Source organism: Bubalus bubalis, chromosome 11, assembly GCF_019923935.1.
Source record: "Bubalus bubalis isolate 160015118507 breed Murrah chromosome 11, NDDB_SH_1, whole genome shotgun sequence".
NCBI classification, from domain to species: Eukaryota; Metazoa; Chordata; class Mammalia; order Artiodactyla; family Bovidae; genus Bubalus; species Bubalus bubalis.
The window spans coordinates 47,631,299-47,652,728 of record NC_059167.1 but is presented as its reverse complement, the minus strand read 5'-3'; the positions used below and the strand labels follow the sequence as shown (position 1 = coordinate 47,652,728).

The window sequence follows — 21,430 nt, the reverse complement described above, 5'->3', positions numbered from 1 at the left end:
CTGCCAATTTCCAAATTGTCTTACTCTAAAGGAAAAGAAAAACTGATCCTCATTTGTATTTCCAGTACATCTGTCTATTCTTCCATTCTTTTGAACTTCTTTATAGTGGCTTTCCTGCCTTTTAAGCCCATGTTCTTTCCTTTCTCAAATGATGTAGGACAGGCTGTCTATAGTTTTGCTGTTTAGTTTCATCTACCTTGGGAGTTATTATTGCTAAGGTGGATGCTCTATCAAGTTACCTCATCTTTTCAGTTAAAGAGAATTCAAGGTGTTTGTAAACCAAAGGAATGAAATGACTTCAAGTGGAAAAGGAAACGAGGTGTAACTGTATACTACGAGACAGCAATGCAATTTAGAGCTAGAGGGATCTAATGTACTCTAAATCTATCAGAAGTTTGCACTATAAACATATAGGTAAACAGAAGTTTTCCCACAAAAATTGGCTTTTAAGTTACATAACATTGTTCATAAACAAAACTGAACTGAAAATAATTGAAAATAACCCCTTTTGTTTGGAATCACAGGCAGTAATCAAGTTTCTAGGTTCTCCTATTACACTAAAAAGGCAATGCCATTTAAACGGAAAGCTAAAATATGAGGAGAATGTAAGGAAAATATGCACGGCTGAAAGTCAACTCTGGCAAAGAGGAAAATATTTTTTCTGTATTTTACATTTTTGGGTCTGCGTGTGTGTATGTGTGTGTGTAGTGTCTACCTGAGGATCTTCCTTTGAGGCTGTAAAACACATACTTTCATTTGGAAAAAGAACATTTTTATTGACTCTATACTTTCTTTCTATGCCTCTCATGTTCCTTCTATCTAGAGGTTTCAGCCTGAAAACGTTAAAAAAAATTGCCTGCAATTAAACTTTGTAGTCAACGCCTTAAATGAGCTACGGGTGGCCTCATTATAGGGTGTGTTTCTGTGCAAGGCTTTAAAATGGTTCTCAAAGTGTGGTTCCTGGACCAGTAGCATCAGCAGCTCCTGGGAACCTGTTACAAATGCAAATTCTCAGACTTTGCCTGGGACCTATATGAGTCAAAAATTCTAAGAGTGAGGTCCAACAGTCTATGTTTTAACAAGCCCTGCAGGTAATTTTCATGTGCACTAAAATGTGAGAACCACACATTTATTCTAAGAAAACCCAAAGTGGGGTAACACATTTCTTAAGTACATATAAATGGCCAACACCCTTATGTTCTTCCAATGGTACTGAAGGCCACTACACAGTTTAACACTAGGTAGGCTAGACATTACTTTGCCAACAAAGGTCTGTCTAGTCAAGGCTATGGTTTATCCAGTAGTCATGTATGGATGTGAGAGTTGGACTGTGAAGAAAGCTGAGTGCCGAAGAATTGATGCTTTTGAACTGTGGTGTTGGAGAAGACTCTTGATAGTCCCTTGGACTGCAAGGAGATCCAACCAGTCCATTCTGAAGGAGATCAGTCCTGGGTGTTCTTTGGAAGGACTGATGCTAAAGCTGAAACTCCAATACTCTGGCCACCTCATGCGAAGAGTTGACTCATTGGAAAAGACTCTGATGCTGGGAGGGATTGGGGGCAGGAGGAGAAGGGAACGACAGAGGATGAGATGGCTGGATGGCATCACCGACTTGATGGATGTGAGTCTGAGTGAACTCCAGGAGTTGGTGATGGACAGGGAGGCCTGGTGTGCTGCGATTCATGGGGTTGCAAAGAGTCGGACACAACTGAGCAACTGAACTGAGGCTAATAGCAGTGATGGTCATAATGAGCATTTTTTCCTAGTGGGCTTCCATCACAAGCATGATGATTTACCCACAGGACTCACAGAGCTACAGACTTTTTCCTTCTCAAGTGCTCAGACTCAATTAGAGACTTTAAGGCACTGGTAGCAAAAGTGCTGAAATGGCACTGCTATTCACCCTGCCCTCATCTTCATCTTGTTTCTGGCCAGGCCTTTCCTCAAAGTGGTAGTTTCTCCATGATTTCAATTATCCTCCCTTCCTGTGTGCCCCTGCTCAGAGCTTCCACCCTGCTCCCGCTCCCCAGGATTCGGTCATCACTTCCTGAACAGAGCTGCAGGACTGACCGCTCTCACCATACTTCTTTCATCTCTCCAGTGGACATAGTTCCTTGTATGCCCCACTAGTAACACTGACAGAAATAAGTAAAATTGCGTTTATCACAGCTCCCTATCAATACTTCTACACTTTGCTCAGTGGTAGGTGTCACCAGTCTACAAGTTACCAAAGTTTACCACTTTTTCTCCTTTGCTTGCTTTGGTTTGTATTGACCTGTAGAATCTTATTCCTCCCTTCTTGTCTATTCCTGCTATTACTGTACTTATACTGTAAACATTTAAAACTGTAAAATGATCTTCTAAAAGTTTTCTCCTCTCCTTCCTCCCTCCCTCCTTCCTGCCCCTTGTCCCTCCTATGCAAAAGCAGATGGCACACCATGAGTACTTTAGATTGATCTGTTGATCACCCCTTTCTTTTGGGCCTCACACTGATTACAAATCAATCTCTACACCCTTGAGCCTAACATTCAAAGCTCTTTAAGTCCTAATCAAAACCTACTTCTTTCATCTCCCTTCCATTCACTCCTCCCTAAAGACTCTTTACTCTGGTGGTTCTCACTCAGTGGTCTGGAGGGCTGGTGATTTTTCCCTTTCATGTAGTTGTTTTTAGTTTCACTGTAAGCTTCCTGGAGCAGGGAATTTTCCACATGTGTCTCCTACCCAGCATAGAGCTCTGTGCATATAGCAAGGATTCAAATATTATACAATTATTGGTAACCATGGCATATATGGAGGAGAAGTTCATAGAAACTGCAGGTATGACTCCTTAAGGTGTCAGTATGGTAGGCTTCTCAGTCACTCAGAGAGCATCTTGGTAACTTGGAGGTAGAGCTCACGGAGGAGCACTTGACTGATTACTGGCTTCCCTGCTCAGATAGCTGCCTCCTAAGAGAGTTCCTCTTTGTTCACATTTGTAGAATAAGATGTACTCTTCAGACAGTGCATCCAATAATAATGATCCACTAAGAATAAACATTCACTGAGAGATTTTGTGTCATGTGCATTACCACTGTGATCCTCCCAGCAACCCAAAGGACTTTGGAATGAATTATGTTATCCATTCTATAGATGAGAAAATTGAGGCTTAAAGAAGTTGAGTGACTTGTCTCAAGGTCATGTAGCCAAGCAGATGTAGGACAAATGCCTGGGCCATGACTACTGTTCCCTGCTGCTGCTAAGTCGCTGCAGTTGTGTCTGACTCTGTGCGACCCCATAGACGGCAGCCCACCAGGCTCCCCTGTCCCTGAGATTCTCCAGGCAAGAACACTGGAGTGGGTTGCCATTTCCTTCTCCAGGATGGGGAACACATGTATACCTGTGGCGGATTCATTTTGATATTTGGCAAAACTAATACAGTTATGTAAAGTTTAAAAATAAAATAAAATTAAAAAAATAAATAAATAAAAAAAAATAAAATAAAAAAATTAAAAATAAAAGGCGAGTAGAATTGAGAAGCACAGTAAAAAAAAAAAAAAAAGAAAGTGAAAAGTGAAAGTGAAGTCGCTCAGTCGTGTCCGACTCTTCGCGACCCCATGGACTGCAGCCTACCAGGCTCCTCCATCCATAGGATTTTCCAGGCAAGAGTACTGGAGTGGGGTGCCATCGCCTTCTCCACTGTTCCCTACCCCCGGTGTAATGTAACACACCGATTTATTGCCCCTTCTTCTCCATAAATAAGCAGTGACCTTTATGCCAGAGGTTTATACAAGCTTGACTTTAAACCTTTAAAGATTGAGATTTAATTTCCATGCCACTTAACACAGTTGCTATTTCTTTTTCTAAGTTAAATCACACACTGAATAGTAAGGGTTAACTTCTGGTGCTAAGGAATAACTGAAGGAGGAAACATCCAATATCTTTTCTTTGAAGTTAGTTATAAAGGGCACATAGAGGTTGAGAAGCAATAGTCTGTAATTTTCAATTAATGCCACTGACCTCATTGGTCACAAAAACTTGATCTGAGTGAATTAAAACAGAGAAATTGTACTGCATTTTGCTTTCTTGACTCAGTGATTTGAAGAATGTTTTTCTGACATCTCAGTTTGTCAGTGTTTCCATAAAATTCCCAACATTCTAACCTGATTCTAACCTATTTCACTTTCTAATTAGTCTTAAAAATAACAGCAGTAACAAAATCTGTGAAGAATATCACAACTACCCATAATAAAAAAGTGTTAGATATTTTTAAGAACACCTGTTTTAACACTGACATAACACTTAATTTTAATCAATATATTACACATTTACTCTGCTTGATTTCTTCATAAAATAAGATTTACAAATCATTAAATTACATATACACATATAATGTATATATGTTTGTAATTATATATATTTACATGTTGCATTTCCATATGATTCTCCTACCTCCAGAGCAATTTTGAGATCTTTAGAATCCTAAGGCAAAGGTTTAAGTGGGCTGTTTATTTTAGCCCACAGATTTACAATCCAAGGCCCTGAAAGACATCAAAACCTACCACTTTGAACTGATTATACCTTGATAGTCAATGAAACTAATGTACTTTGCATATCAACATATCAACATGTTTTCTTCATGTAATTCTTTTTAAATTATGATTTTAAAAACTTGGACATTTTTTGATAATTTTAAAAGTACAGAAAATTATAAGCAGGCAGAAAATAACCATAATTTCACCACAGAGAATTAAAAGTTGCTTTACTTTGCTGCTGCTGCTGCTAAGTCGCTTTAGTCGTGTCCGAGTCTGTGTGACCCCATAGAAGGCAGCCCACCAGGCTCCCCCGTTCCTGGGATTCTCCAGGCAAGAATTCTGGAGTGGGTTGCCATTTCCTCCTCCAATGCATGAAAGTGAAAAGTGAAAGTGAAGTCGCTCAGTCATGTCCAACTTGTAGCGACCCCATGGACAGCAGCGCACCAGGCTCCTCTGTCCATGGGATTTTCCAGACAAGAGTACTGGAGTTGGGTGCCATTGCCTTCTCTGTGCTTTACTTTGGTACCTTATAAATTTACTATCCTAAATTTTTATTAATTTGACAAGATTTATTTCACCAGATCATGCCTATTATAGTGCTGAACTACACCTTAAACCTACTCACATGTCTCCATAGCTATTCCCACCAGCCTAGCCTCTTCCAACTGGTCTGCCTGCTTTTGTTTTGTCTCCCTTCAGTTATTTTCTCCATGCCATACCCTTGCTCACATCACTGCAATGGCATCTATTGCTCTTGGGTGAAATGGCCATCTCAAAAGAGCATCCAGTGACCTCTGACTCCACAGGGCTGTTCTCAGACTTAAGTAAGAAAAAGTTATTTGAAGATGCCTATAAACTATAGTAAGGGCTTCCCAGGTGGTGCAGTTGGTAAAGAATCTGCCTGCCAATGTAGGAGATGCAAGAGATACAACTTCAATCTCTGGGTCAGGAAGATCCCTGGAGAAGGAAATTGCAACCCACTCCAGTAATCTTGCCTGGAGAACCCCATGAACAGAGGAACCCGGTGGGCTCCATGGGGTTGCAAAAGAAGAGCACGTGACTGAACATGCACACACACACATAAACTATAGTAAACTGCAGGTATGAGTGGTTATTAGCTAGATCTTTGACTGCAAGGCCAAATGTCAAGTGTTCTGTCATTGTTTTGTTTCAGAAAGAAAATAATTTTGATTTTGTTTAATTTTAGAAAAGTCTATATGTTACTATCAGATGTATTTAAATACAGCTTAGTCTTTAAGAAACAACTAACAGAAAGCACTTTAAGTGAGAAAGCAGTGTTCTGATACCTCTGATATTCTGCATAGTCTTGGAATTAGATCTAGTTTTCACCGAATTGAGAAATGAAAAGATGCCCCTCCCCTACACACAGTTGTCTGGGTAGTGTTATAGCAAAATTAATCTTCCAACTATTTGTGTTAAAAAATGAATGAAGTAACAATGAAATAACTCTTTTTCAGACCTAGAAATACACACACACACACACTTAGATGAATGCACAAAGAACAATAATTTCCCCATTACATGACATATAACAAACACCTGCTTTGTGCTGTGAGGATGCTTAGATTTTGCAAATGATTTCACCAGAGGCTCCCAGCTGTCTCAATCTGATTTCTGGTTTTCAGAGATGAAACCCTGGGTCAGATAACTGCACTATGAGAAAGTGGGAGCTGGGATTTTGATGACTTGGCCACAGTATAATGGAAATATCCTTGTGAGTGAAAAGCTAATATACTCTTTTATTCATTCTGGACAGCTCAGTCATCAAAATGCAATGTTTTTTTTTTTTTTTTTCTCAGTCCAAAGATAATTATTCTGATGCTTGTTTATTTTAAAATGTTTATATTTGATGATCTGAGTGAAAGACTTGGCATGGAAGAAAAACCTAGCAAAGCCATGAATATTTGCCTTTGTATCCATTGGGGTATCATCAGCAAACAGATGGAAACTCAAATTAGGGTCATTTTGGAAGGTTTAGGAAAGAGGCTGTTTATGAAGGTTTAGGTGGGGGTTAAGGAAAACACAAGGAATAGCGGGGCTGTTAATACCCGTAGTCCCTGAAGCCTGAGGGGCATAAGTAGCTGCTGGGATCCTAAGGGAGAGTTTTCTAGGGAAGGCAACTTCTAGAGACTTAGAGTCAAAGGACAAAGTCAGTCTGAATGAATGGATCATGCCCCGAGGAAGCAGAGAGGAGGAGTACCTGACCTCACTCTTTCCTCCCAGGGAGCTTTGCATGGGCTCCCTACTGACTGAACCCAGTGGGAACCAACAGTAAGAGAATCCATAGTTGTAATCCATATAGCCAGCCTCCTAGGGGGAGAGGAGGGTAGCAAATGAAAGATATTCAGCACAGTCTTTCATTGGAGTTTAGCATTTAGCACAAAGCCTGGCACATAGAAAATGCTCCTAAGGATGAGTTAGTTGTGACCTTAAGTCTCTCCAAATTTATATAGCCCTTTGAGTTTCTCCAGTGGCTCTCACTATCTTCTGCCTGTACAGAAACTACTGAACAGCATCAGCCATCAAACTGTGAGCTCCTCTCTTTCACCCCTTTCTCCTGCCCTCCTTTCCTCTCCCTCTTCCTCTTTTTGGCTGTAAATACACTTGCTTTCAATAAAGATGTGTAATTGCATCAATTCAAATATGAGGACTATGTCATATCACATAATTCTAACTTTTCTGCATTTAACTTCCCAGCATTTATTTTTTTTTCTAAAATTCACTAAATTTACCTACTTTGTGTCTAGCACAGTTCTGAGCACTTAGATTCGAAGGATGAGTAGGCAAGGTCCCATCTTCCCAAGGTTTACATTGGGAGAGCAGAGAAATGTAGATAAGCAATCATGATATGACTCTATCTGCAAGGGGAGTGTTACAAAATGGCATTTCTGTTGGTGGGCCCAAGGGTGAGAAGAGTAGAAAAGAGAGAGAAGACCAGAGTAGCAACAGCTTTGCGCTTACACATATGCGTGTGCACACGCACACACACACACACAGAGTGGACTCTAGAGGTGAGAAATCAGGCTATATACTAATAGCAAGGGCTTTCTGAAAGCAGAATGCATTTTCTTAATTTCAACCTAGATTCCTATAGTATAATTACTTCCAATTAACATTCAAAAGATTCTCTGGCCACTAAGTATGCCCAGTACTGGGGGTCAGAATGAGAAGAAGCTGGGGAAGTAAGGAAGATGTTCTTGGGGAGAGAGTTTCTTGCTGATATGAAAACAATACCAACTAAAAGATTATCTCCTGGGCAGCAGGGAGCTTTAGTCATACCAGAATGAGAAGTAAGGAGGATGAAGCAACTTCAACTATTCAAAACTATAGAGAAGAGAGCTTGAGTTGTAGAAAGTCATAATGACAGATTCTGCTTTCTTTGCTGATTAAATTAAGTGTGATATAGTGGGAAGGGCGTTGCCTCTGCCACTCACCTCCATGACTTTAGCAAGTTTGTTAATATATTTGCGATTCATTTCTGACCCTGACAAGTGTGGATGAAGTTACTCACCCGAGGATTGTTGGGAAGACTAGCACAGTGGTGGCCACCTTGCTTTGGGTGCCCAGGATTGCGCGGCATTACTGTCAGCTTATCCAACACATTTCTACCCCGGGAAAGGATTCGGTGTTCTCAGAACCATATCACATCACCACTCCTGTTAAAGATTTTTATGTACAGCTTTTTGATTGCACTGAAGAGCCTCATCTAGAGTTGAATGTCTTCAGACCAACTGCAGTGTTTGAAGAGCCAAAGCACACAAACCCTCCTCAAGTTTTCCACTGTATCCCCCAAGAAATGCTAACCCCTCATCTTGGAAGGCAGTACTAACTAGTGGAATCCCACTGTTCCAGGGGTAAGACGATGGCATAGGTCTGTTGGAGGGGATTCTGGTTATCTGGTAATCTCTGACAGCCTGATTAACTAAAATGAGAAACCAGGTCTGACTATGGTTTCAAATCAGTATTAAATTGAAGATGGCTGAATGGATTTCAATATTATTTCCCCGCATACCCTGAAGACATTCTTCAGCATTTTCCATAGGTGGGATCAAGGTGAAGTTCCAGCTGTGGCCCTTGACCTTAAAACTAATCTCTTTATTTCAATGCCAGCTCTGCTGCCAACTATATACCATTAATGTTAAGTTCTACATTTCTGATAAGAAGAGATCTTTTCTACAGTAAGTTCAGTTCAGTTCAGTTCAGTCGCTCAGTCGTGTCCGACTCTTTGCGACCCCACGAATCACAGCACGCCAGGCCTCCCTGTCCATCACCAACTCCCAGAGTTCACTAAGACTCACGTCCATTGAGTCAGTGATGCCATCCAGCCATCTCATCCTCTGTCATCCCCTTCCCTTCCTGCCCCTAATCCCTCCCAGCATAGAGTCTTTTGCAATGAGTCAACTCTTCGCATGAGGTGGCCAAAGTACTAGAGTTTCAGCTTTAGCATCATTCCTTCCAAAGAAATCCCAGGGCTGATCTCCTTCGGAATGGACTGGTTGGATCTCCTTGCAGTCCAAGGCACTCTCAAGAGTCTTCTCCAACACCACACTTCAAAAGCGTCATTCTTCAGCACTCAGCCTTCTTCACAGTTCAACTCTCACATCCATACATGACCACAGGAAAAACCATAGCCTTGACTAGATGGACCTTTGTTGGCAAAGTATTGTCTCTGCTTTTGAATATGCTACCTAGGTTGGTCATAACTTTCCTTTCAAAACCACTTCACAAAGAGCTTCTTTTCTTCTTATGAACATATCTTTTATAATTTGAACAACATGATTAGAGATAATTAATTCCTATATATAATAATATTGAAGCATATTCATAGATTCAAAATGTAGTTATCTGATGTACATTTTAGATGAAAATGTACTATACTTTAGCAGAAAATAGATTATTATAATGACCAAGATGGTATTTAAATTTTAAGAAACTTCAAGTAAGCAAGGACTCAAAGATATTGCTCATAAAGAGTTAAGAGGATAGGGTATAGAATAAAAACATTTCATTTCATATATTTTAATTTATACAGTCATTTCTTTTTGCTTTATGAGCCAGTTGTAACTTAGACATAAAAAAATTCCCTTTGGAAAGATTTTTAGATTTAAGTTCCTCAAACTGTGATAAATGCTCAGGTAAGGAAACAGAATATGACCTAGGATAGCCCAGCAATTAATCATTCTGTGCCTCATTCCAAATTGTTATCCATTGAAAAAAATTCTACTTAATATGTTAAAGTTTTGTACATTTTTCACTGTCTTCTACTGTATGAAATATTCAAAGAGCCCTTGGTATAATGAAATAGCTGTTAGAGAAGCTTTTTATTAAATGATGATGAATAATGTAATTAACATGCAAGAAATGAATTTTGTACCAGCTTCTAAAACTGTAAGTAGCAGTTTTAGAGTAAGAGCAGTTTTACAACAACAAGGAGAAAGTGTAAATTTTCAAGGAGACTACCCAATTTAAACCATAGCGTCAACTTCAAGAGGAAGAGTTTGGTAATTATTAGAAATATTAATATAAGTTCTACTAATGTTACACAAAATAGTGTTAAAAAGTGCCTTCGAGTTCCTTACACTATCATAAGTGTCAAACATAAGTAGTGATATGGTGAATTTTGCTTTAAAAACAAAATAAACTGTTTCCTCATAAAAATAACTGACAATATGCTTGACATATTGGGATTTTAAAATTGAGAATGCAAGTATATTCTTTCCTGGGCAGTTTCTGCATCCAAAATACCTTTATCTTTCTACTTTCATGACTCAGTTTTTCCACTGACTGTTCTACCTTTATTTGTCTTCCTGAGTCAAATTGTTCCCTCTTCTAACACGATTTCAAGCTGGTTTTAGAAAAGGCAGAGGAACCAGAGATCAAATTGCCAACATCCGCTGGATCATGGAAAAAGCAAGAGAGTTCCAGAAAAACATCTATTTCTGCTTTATTGACTATTCCAAAGCCTTTGACTGTGTGGATCACAATAAACTGTGGAAAATTCTTCAAGAGATGGGAATACCAGACCACCTGATCTGCTTCTTGAGAAATTTGTATGCAGGTCAGGAAGCAACAGTTAGAACTGGACATGGAACAACAGACTGGTTCCAAATAGGAAAAGGAGTTTGTCAAGGCTGTATATTGTCACCCTGTTTATTTAACTTATATGCAGAGTACATCATGAGAAATGCTGGACTTGAAGAAACACAAGCTGGAATCAAGATTGCTGGGAGAAATATCAATAACCTCAGATATGCAGATGACACCACCCTTATGGCAGAAAGGGAAGAGGAACTAAAAAGCCTGTTGATGAAAGTGAAAGTGGAGAGTGAAAAAGTTGACTTAAAGTTCAACATTCAGAAAACGAAGATCATGGCATCTGGTCCCATCACTTCATGGGAAATAGATGGGGAAACAGTGGAAACAGTGTCAGACTTTATTTTTCTGGGCTCCAAAATCACTGCAGATGGTGACTGCAGCCACGAAATTAAAAGACGCTTACTCCTTGGAAGGAAAGTTATGACCAACCTAGATAGCATATTCAAAAGCAGAGACATTACTTTGCCAACAAAGGTTCATCTAGTCAAGGCTATGGTTTTTCCTGTGGTCATGTATGGATGTGAGAGTTGAACTGTGAAGAAGGCTGAGTGCTGAAGAATTGACGCTTTTGAACTGTGGTGTTGGAGAAGACTCTTGAGAGTGCCTTGGACTGCAAGGAGATCCAACCAGTCCATTCCGAAGGAGATCAGCCCTGGGATTTCTTTGGAAGGAATGATGCTAAAGCTGAAACTCTAGTACTTTGGCCACCTCATGCGAAGAGTTGACTCATTGGAAAAGACTCTGATGCTGGGAGGGATTGGGGGCAGGAAGGGAAGGGGATGACAGAGGATGAGATGGCTGGATGGCATCACTGACTTGATGGACGTGAGTCTGAGTGAACTCTGGGAGTTGGTGATGGACAGAGAGACCTGGCGTGCTGCGATTCGTGGGGTCGCAAAGAGTTGGACACAACTGAGCGACTGATCTGATATGATCTAACACGATTTATGTTACATCACTTCTTTTATTGTTTCAGTCTAGTATTAGTGCAAGGTGTCCCAGCACTACTGCCATCTGGAGACTTAAAGATCACTTCCTATTGTAGGAAGCTGTCTTGTACCCTGTACGATGTTTAGCAACCTCCCTGGTCTCCATCCACCAGATACCAGTAACAAATACCACTCCCAGATCAAAGGATCAAAGCTCCTCAGACATTGACAGATGCCCCAGGGGGACAAAATCATCTCTGCTCAAGAACCTCCATAGTAGAGCACCTGGTGTACATAGCATTAGGTTCAGCTTTGAATATATACCTTATGGTACGTGATTTCGGAGATGAGATTCAGTAAATATTTAAGTGAATGCAGGGTATTTGTTGTTGCTCAAAGTGAATGCAGGGTATTTGTTGTTGCTCAGTCATGTCCAACTCTTTGCAACCCCATGGACTGCAGCATGCCAGGCTTCCCTTTCCTTCACCATGTCACCACGTCAAATTCATGTACATTGAATCAGTGATGCCATCCAACCATCTCATCCTCTATCATCCCCTTCTCCTCCTGCCTTCAATCTTTGCCAGCATCAGGGCCCTTTCTAGTGAGTTGACTCTTCTCATGAGGTGGCCAAAGTATTGAAGCTTCAGCTTCAGCATCAGTCCTTCCAATGAATATTCATGATTGATCTCCTTTAGGATTGACTGGGTTGATCTCCTTGCAGTCCAAGGGAGTCTCAAGAGTCTTCTACAACACCACAGCTCAAAAGCATCGGTTCTTCAGCATTCAGCCTTCAGCCTTCTTTATGGTCCAATTCTCACATCCATACATGACAACTGGAAAAATCATAGCTTTGACTAGACAGACCTTTGTCAGCAAAGTAATGTCTCTGCTTTTGAATATGCTGTCTAGGTTTGTCATAGTTTTATTCCCAAGCAGCAAGCGTCTTTTAATTTTGTGGCTGCAGTCACCATCTGTAGTGATTTTGGAGCCCAAGAAAATGAAGTCTGTCACTGTTTCCCCATCTATTTGCTATGAAGTGATGAGACTGAATGTCATGATCTTAGTTTTTTGAATATTGAGTTTTAAGCCAGCTTTTTCACTCTCCTGTTTCACTTTCATCAAGAGGCTCTTTAGTTCCTCTTCACTTTCTGACAGGTGGTGTCATCTGCATATGTGAGGTTATTGATATTTCTCCTGGCGATCTTGATTCTATATAGCCTTGATGCATTCCTTTCCCAATTTGGAACCAGTCCATTGTTTCATGTCTGGTTCTAACTGTTGCTTCTTGACCTGCATACAGGTTTCTCAGGAGGCAGGTCAGGTGGTCTGGTATTCCCATCTCTAAGAATTTTCCACAGTTTATTGTGATCCACACAGTCAAAGGCTTTGGCATAGTCAATGACGCAGAAGTTGATGTTTTTCTGGAATTCTCTTGCTTTTTTGATGACCCAGTGGATGTTGGCAATTTGATCTTTGGTTCCTCTGCCTTTTCTAAATTCAGCTTGAACATCTGGACGTTCTTGATTCACATACTGTTGAAGCTTGGCTTGGAGAATTTTGAGCATTACTTTGCTGGCAAGTGGGATGAGTGTAATTGTGCAGTAGCTTGAACATTCTTTGGCATTGCCTTTCTTTGGGATTGGAATGAAAACTGACCTTTTCCAGTCCTGCCACTGCAGAGTTTTCCAAATTTGCTGGCATATTGAGTGCAGCTCTTTAACAGAGTATAGTGGTATTTCATTGCTGCAGTACATTGCTAGACTAATAAACGTGTTACTTTTATAAACTGATCTGTCAGCTTCACTTGAGGACTTAAGAATATTTATCTCTCCATTTTGAATTTGTTTATTTTCCAGTATTTGGAACAGAAAGATGAGTGTTTTTCCAAATTTGGAAATGGACTCTTTGGCTCATAAATTTCTAATGAAACTCTACCCCTTGTCATTTTTTCTTATTATTATTACTGGAAAAAGAGGACATCTAAATCTATTCTAAAAAGAGATCAAAGAAAGAGGAAGAGAAGGTGAAAACAGAGAGAATTGAAAAAGAGAAAATTATTCAGCCATTAAAAAGAATACATTTGAATCAGTTCTAATGAGGTGGAGGAAACTGGAGCCTATTATACAGAGTGAAGTAAGCCAGAAAGAAAAACACCAATACAGTATACTAACGCATATATATGGAATTTAGAAAGATGGTAACAATAACCCTGTGTACAAGACAGCAAAAGAGACACTGATGTATAGAACAGTCTTATGGACTCTGTGGGAGAGGGAGAGGGTGGGAAGATTTGGGAGAATGGCATTGAAACATGTAAAATATCATGTATGAAATGAGTTGCCAGTCCAGGTTCGATGCACGATACTGGATGCTTGGGGCTGGTGCACTGGGACGACCCAGAGGGATGGAATGGGGAGGGAGGAGGGAGGAGGGTTCAGGATGGGGAACACATGTATACCTGTGGCGGATTCATTTTGATATTTGGCAAATCTAATACAGTTATGTTAAGTTTAAAAATAAAATTAAAAAAAAAAATAAAGAATAGGTGAGCAAGATATAGAGTGTTTTTCTATGCCACAAACCCATTTATGTAAAAGCTGAATTAAAAATATTTTCAAAGGAAAGTATATCTTCACTCTGAAGACAGTGAAAAATATAACCCAATTAATTATTCATTTTTCCTTATATTTAATGTTACAATTAATTTTCTAACACAGACAAGGATAATGCAGAAAGGAGAAAGAGATGCAAAAGAACATTTTAACAAAAGAAAAGGAAAGAAGAAAATGGACTAAGGGAAGAGTTTATGAGAATATGAGAACAAAATATGGATACTTTAAAAAGCACAGTTAAATTTCTAAAGGATTCTAATTTCTTTTACACAGCATGTTGATTAACACTTGAATGATAATTCCTTAATACTTGCACATGTATGAGTTAGAAATTAAGGAGACAAAAAATCAGTTTGCATTTTATCAATCATAATGTAAAATATTTTTCAAATAATGTTCACTGTGTTATAAGTTGTTTCTCTAATTAGTTCTGTATTCCTAATTTGCGAATTTGTAAGAGAAAAAGTTCAAGTAGAGGGGAAAGATTCATTCAGGGTATTTTACAATTTAATTATTATCAAGAAGATGCAGGCATGGTGGTTAAGAGCACAGGATACAGATCTAGAATAGCTGAACTGGAACCTGGCTCCCTACTTTCTAGTAGTGTGACCTGGATTTGGGTTCCCCGGGAGTGAAAGCTGAGACAAGCATTCCACGGTAAAGGATATACCTGGGAAGGCGTCCTCTCAGAGAGGATGGAGCTTCACATCACAGGGGAATTCTGGAGTTTGTGTAGAACTCATGTTAGAGTTTTCCCAACTGAGGAAGCTAAAGTTTTATTTGTTTTCTTATCTGCCAACTGCCTATCCTCCATTGGCCAAGGGCTGCTTCCTGGGATACTAACTGTCTGACACCCTAGCTTACCCTGGATGGGGTGCCTCGGGCAGAGGGTGGAAGGGGTTCTCAGTGTGTAGCATTAGCTCCCATTTCATATTTTATATTTGAAAGACACCATAATACCAGCGTGGTCTTTCTAAATTGTATTAACAAAATATAAGATTGGCAAAAATTAAATATAATAAATCTTCATGGGTATTTGATACTGTGCCAAATCCTAGAAAATTATTTGGATAATTGCAATTGTATTTAAACTGGAAACTGAGACCTCATCTGATCATTTTGGACTCTTCCTTGTACTAGGATAAGAAATACAAAAAGGGGGAGAATTGATCCTACTATAATTGTAAATACTCATCTGCAGGGATATAAGAGTGGCACCCACGTTCCTCTCTTCTTACAGCCCAGGTCAAGCATTCATAGAACAGTAGACCAGTCCATTTAAATAAGACTCTTGAGAAGTCAACTTTTCCATGTTTGTCATTTAAAGAACCTGAGGACGCTGAGGTTCTTTAGAAGACAAAGAAAACATGGACTGGCCCCAGGCATTTGGAGGTCATTTAGGGTCTGTTACAGAAAATGGAGATTGTGTCCTTTAATATGTTCTATTTTTGGTTGTGTTATAAAGAATTCTAATATTCAGTGAATTTCCCTCTTATCTCTCCTTTCCATATTTTATGAAGGATATGGTATTGTTGCTCACTTTATTATTCAGTCTGTGGTAATGAGTATTGAGATAGGATTGTGATAGAATTAGAATAAAAGATGAATAGAAACTCAGAAACACTGCATCCATTAATTGGTGAGGCTGGCTTGCCCCATTTTTGATTGAACAAGGGTTGTGCTATATTAGGCAGCAGTATTTCTTCCTTCCCCTTCTCCTCCAATTTAAAAGTATAAACAACTATCTGAGCAGGTAGAGAGGAGAGCTATAGAGGGATGGCAGGTGACAGTGAGGAAGTCCTCATGATCATCTAAAATGTGGAAAGAATATATGAGCTCCACTGGGCCCTATGGAAAGAAGCTGGTCATCAGTCTTCTTGCTGGGACCTCATTACAGAGGGCTGGACCCTAGAAGAAGATATTCAAGGAGCAAGAAGCCGTAGCATGTGCTGCAGGAGGCGGCAACTGAGGGGTCCCTATAGGGACCTGGGGCAGACTGCATTCATCATGAAGTTCAACAGATAGGAGGTTCCCTAGCACTGGGCCCCTGGGAAAGTCAGCATATGGGTTCAACTGTAGGGGGACTTTAAAGATACCTCCCCGTCCCCTTCAATTTCTGCCCCCAATACCCTGAAGCAAGAGGTATCTAGAAGATGATGGGGAAGGGGAGCAGAGGGCACATCAAACTCCCCTGACACCTCAGGTCCTGTGGATCTGATCATGGTGGGCTAGGACCAGCTGGAGGGATGCCAAGGGAGGGACGGAGAAGGAGATGGGAATAGTTTCCACAGAGCATGCTTGAAGGTAACTATCAGAGAAAAGGCAAAGTCATTTCATATCTAAAACTTACCAATTTCAATTATGCAGAAAAAACTGCATTTCTTAAAAAAAGCCAGAAAAGGGAAGTAAAAAAGAAAAAGACCAAGACTAAAATAATTAATATAGTTAGGGATTATTGGGATAATGAATCCTCTTATTCCCCCACTCCCCATATATTTTTAATGTTGCCATACAATTCATACAGAACAAACACGTGTACCAAATTCCATACACCAAAGTTGAAATTCATGTGTTTCTTGGTTTGACATCTATGCTGAAACATGGGTTGTATGTATATACACATAATGTATACCTACGAAAGCAAAGCTAAGTTTTTAAACACTCACATTCTCTTGAGAATAAAGCAACACCACTATTATGATGAGTTATGTTAGAATTGCATTCGTATTTATAGTTTAGAAAACCTTGAGAGATCATGATTCAAGGAGTAATGTATTTCTTGACAAGGCCTTACACTCAACTCTCTTCTCCTTTTTGGAACCATCCTAAGACATAATCTGGGTTTGAAGATTGCATTAAAAGGAGTGTTTGTAGCATTTATTGGACAATGTCAGAAAGCACAAAGTATTAGATAGGTCAAGCAGCTACCTAGAACCTACCTTGGTATTATCTTCAAATGTAGTTAGAAAAGTGAAAATATCCATGATGAAACATAGATAAGTCTGAAGGGTTTTTATCAAGGAAAAAAAAAATCAGTGTGCTTCCTTTGGAAGGATCTCTCATAAAAGAAGTTGTGTCCTCCTCCTTATTTTGATTATAGTTGGGTGCAATTTATTATGTTCTACAATTTGAGCCTGCATTTGATTTTTTTTTTTTTTTACTTAGAGTGACATTTTCAGTAATCACTCAGAAATGCCAGATTTTAAATGCATGTAATTACCAAAATATAATAAATCACAAAGCAACTTGAAAGAAGGTTGTTTAACAGTAATATCCTAGAAGCTTATGAGGTGGGAACTTTGACATATGAAATAGATCTGAGTTTCCACTAACAAACTTGGCTCTTTTCAAAGACTTAGAGTTTTCTTCTATAAAATTAAGAGTAAATGAGATTTCCCTCCTGAAAACCCAAGAGCAGGAGATTATTTTCATTTGAAGTTAGGATCTGAGGAATTATTATTGTACTTTAGAAGTTACTGAGACCAATAAACACTGATTATTTTGTACTAATTTGAGAATATCATAGTTATGGTTATTCACAACTAGGGTTTACTAAATTTTATGAAATTAAAATCAACAGCAAAGGTTAACTATTCCATACAATTTTAGTATTAAGCATATCTCAGTATTATTCACATTATTTATAAAATAAGTTTCTAAAAATTGAATATTTTTTTTACAAATCATAATCATCCATTCTTATTGATGCTTTAATTTATTATGGTCAAATTACAGATATTATTTATAGTGATTTCTATGTTGAAGTTGAGTTGTATTCAGTTTACCTCTGTTCATGTCCAATGTGTTACTTACTCTGTGAGGTTTGGGTGTCTATGAATTTCTTTATCAAGGCATCAGTCGTTTGGGTATAAAGACTGAGAGCATATCTCAGAGACTGAAGATCTGGGCTTTTCTCCAAGAAATTCTTTTTCAGGCCATTTCCTCCTGCATGAAAGTATTGCTAAAAAGAAAAGAAAAACAATGTAAGCAGAGGCATTAAGAAAAAAAGTATTAGATGAGGGATTTTATGGCCATAATCATGAGGTCCAGATGGAATGATACAGTATGATTAACATAAGACAGATACAAAGACACAGTACCATATGGCCATGACCAAGTCATTGCCATGTGGTTCAGGTTACCTTAGTATCTCAAGTGTTGCTCTCATTTAAACCTTTAGTTAAATGGGCTCATGAAGATGCAGAGGCTGGATGCTTACAGAATGCTAGGTTTAAGATAATGTGTCAACTCGATTGTTGACTTCTGTTTCCAGAGCATGAGAAAAATATCCAGGTTTGTCAGATTTCACAAATAAAGTATCTTCTGGTTACATGTTTTCCAGATACTGACTTGCAATTCTAGGGCAAATGCCCACTGCTCCCACCTTCCCTGTGATCTAATCAGACAGTGGTACACACACATAGGCCACCCTGAGGATGCAGAGTGGTCCTTAGAAAACCAACGTCCCCTAAACTGTGTCTGAGAAATGTAATAAAACAGTTTCTTTCTTCTTATTTTTCTTTGCTACAGACATCCAACAACTCAAAACATCACCATATTTATAGGTTAAATAATAGAGAAGATATATATTTGACAATAAATATGGTCATTGAGGGATGTCAGAGTTTCTAATGTTGCAAGTATTAAGCACAGACTTCACTTCAGAGGGCAGACTATCTATCTCAAGATATATGATAGAGCTAAGGATGTTATTTCCCAGCAATTTATAGATAACATGTTTATTGTATTTTGTTAAGGTTAGATAAATGGGTCTGTCTTTCCCTGTACTAATGCTAAACTTCACCTACACTGCAACCCAGCTCACTAGGATCCAGGACTCTCACAGGATGGCATGTTTTGAAAAAGCTCAACAAACGATTCTGATACACTCTCCTGTGTGTCATTGGTCTAGCCTACTCAAAGATTTCCAAGGTAAAACATGTCAACTGAAAATTCAAAATTACTTCAGTTTTCTTCCCTCTGCAGAAACATATTCTGAGCATTTGCAGGCATTTGGTTGTAATTTTAGAGACTATATATAGAGAAAATTCAGGGCACAGGCCTGAGAAAGTAGGCAATGGGGATATAAATTGAAGAAAGTGTTCTACAATCACAAACTCCTTCCTCAAAAGGAAAAACCCATGGTCACTTACAATCCCATTCAGTGCACTGTGAAAACACAAATTTAACCTAAATCCACCAATGATTATGAAGAGGAGGCAGAGAAAAATGAGGAAAGCCTTTTCTTATTTTTGAAGGGATGACAAAGATATAATATTTAAACATTTTCTATACCTTGATCTTATATAAATATTAGATATTGTGACATATAGAAAGCATTTATTGCAGAGTTAGAGTCCAGAATTGTTTCAGGTACTTTGGGGGATGAAAAGATATCAGAATTCCTTTCTTCAGGAAGTGTGATATGATACTTGAGTGGAAAAGTGTTAATGAATGTATTAAGAGGGGAGTTTTGCCTGGAATTGACTGCTTTTCCTGGAGGAGTGGTGGGGTGAGCTCTGGAGCTCTGTTTACGTAATGAACCAGGGAAGCATCAGATGAAATAACACACTCTACTTACAAAGAGCTGCGGGATAGACTGAACCAGGACTTGGTGGCTTCTCAGGAGGGGAAAGCATTCTCCCACTCATTGTTTCCCAGACAAGCTCCAATCTTATCATACCTGAGCATAAGTGCTGGAGGCTTAAGTTAGTAAAGTACAGGAAGAGTAATGAGCAGCAACTAAGATGATGTTTCATGATCTCTTGGGACTATATGCAGTTGTCAGAAAAAATTGTGAAAAACTTTGAAATGGGCAAAAATGTTTAATGAGTGCCCCATCTATGATACCTATCTGAGTTATCTTCACTTTTCACTGTCTTGGAGCCATGTGTGTGTGCTCAGTTGCTCAGTCGTGTCTGACTCTCCGCAGCCCCATGGACTGTAGCCTGCCAGGCTCCTCTGTCCATGGAATTTTCCAGGCAAGAGTACTGGAGTGGATTGCCATTTCCTCCTCCAGGGGATCTTCCTGACCGAAGGATTGCCCCTGAGTCTCTTGTATCTCTTGCCTTGGACTCATTACCACTAGGGCCACCTGGGCTATGTAAAACTCTGTAAATTGTAGAAAATGGATAATAATGCATATGACTCCTGTCCAAAGAGATGCAAATTATTTATTTCTGGTGGGATGCAACTGATCACCGTTTTGTGGACAGATCTGTTTTGCCTCTATTCAAATTTATTTCAGCTTTCCTCATTGCTTGTCTTTATGTGAAGCTCTTGTAATTCTTCTATGAGCCAATTGTAAGATCTTACTGGTTGTCTCATTAGTTGATGAGTTAAATAATAGTTTGACAAGTTTTATAACTGCATGAATGTCACAGTTATACTCTTATTTTTTAAATTAATTTTTATTGGAGTATAGTTGATTTACAATGTTGCTAGTTTCTGCTGTATAGCAAAGTAAATGTCATTTTGTCTCTAGGCATTTTAAAAAATATTTTCTCTTTGATTTCTTCAGTGATCATATACTCTTTTAAAACAAATGATCTTTTGCAGTGTATGTAAAGTAGCATGGTGACAACCTTAATATAGACTACTGTCTAATTTGTGAGGAAGGGCCATCACCTGTGGCTTACCCTAAAGAACATCGGTGATGGGGTGACTTTTCTGGCCGTTCTCTCTTCCTCTTCTCCCTTTACAAATATTTACTAAATCTGTGTTGAGAACCAGAACTTACACCAAGGATATGAAGCAAAAGAGGCCTAGAGATTGTTCCCAAAGGGACTCTGATCAAGTAGGAAATGTTATTGTCAGTGAATGACTCCAATGATACGTTGGAGGTGTAATAAAGAGAATTTAAAAAGACAGACAATAGGACTGGGAAATAATGCTGTTGCTGAAGGAATCAGTAAAGACTTTCAAAGAGGTGACACCTATGGTGTGTTGTTTATTAGCACTGCCATTTTCCACTTCGGCAGCCACCAGATAATTTACCACGATGGACTAAAGAAAGGGGAAAATCCCACTAGGTAACTGAGGAACTGCTTGAGAAGAAGTGAAGTACAGGTATTCCCCATTCTTTGAAAATTGGCTTTATGTCATTTCACTTTTGTAGATGACCTACATTAGTACAGTTTTCACTAACCAAAAAAGACGTAAAAATGATTTTCACTTTTGTGAAAAAAGAGATGTTAAAACAGCAGTGAGCTCTTACAGAGGCAGTGTATACCCTGAGTCGCGAGAGTGGTACCACCCA

At 39.0% G+C, this 21,430-nt stretch overlaps 1 protein-coding gene and 1 long non-coding RNA gene across 4 annotated transcripts in view; one reads left to right on the top strand and one right to left on the bottom strand.

Annotated features, from left to right (window-relative positions):
• The window catches only part of UNC13C (unc-13 homolog C), an 855,380-nt gene that overhangs the window by 38,201 nt on the left and 795,749 nt on the right, over window positions 1-21,430 (bottom strand). For all 3 annotated transcript variants that reach the window (XM_044925029.2, XM_044925027.2, XM_044925028.2), the window contains one exon: window positions 17,986-18,133. In XM_044925029.2, the coding sequence (XP_044780964.2) occupies window positions 17,986-18,133 (148 nt within the window). The remainder of the gene's footprint in view (window positions 1-17,985; window positions 18,134-21,430) is intronic.
• Window positions 1-21,430, top strand: part of LOC123464679 — a 419,653-nt gene that overhangs the window by 374,924 nt on the left and 23,299 nt on the right. The window lies entirely within an intron of this gene.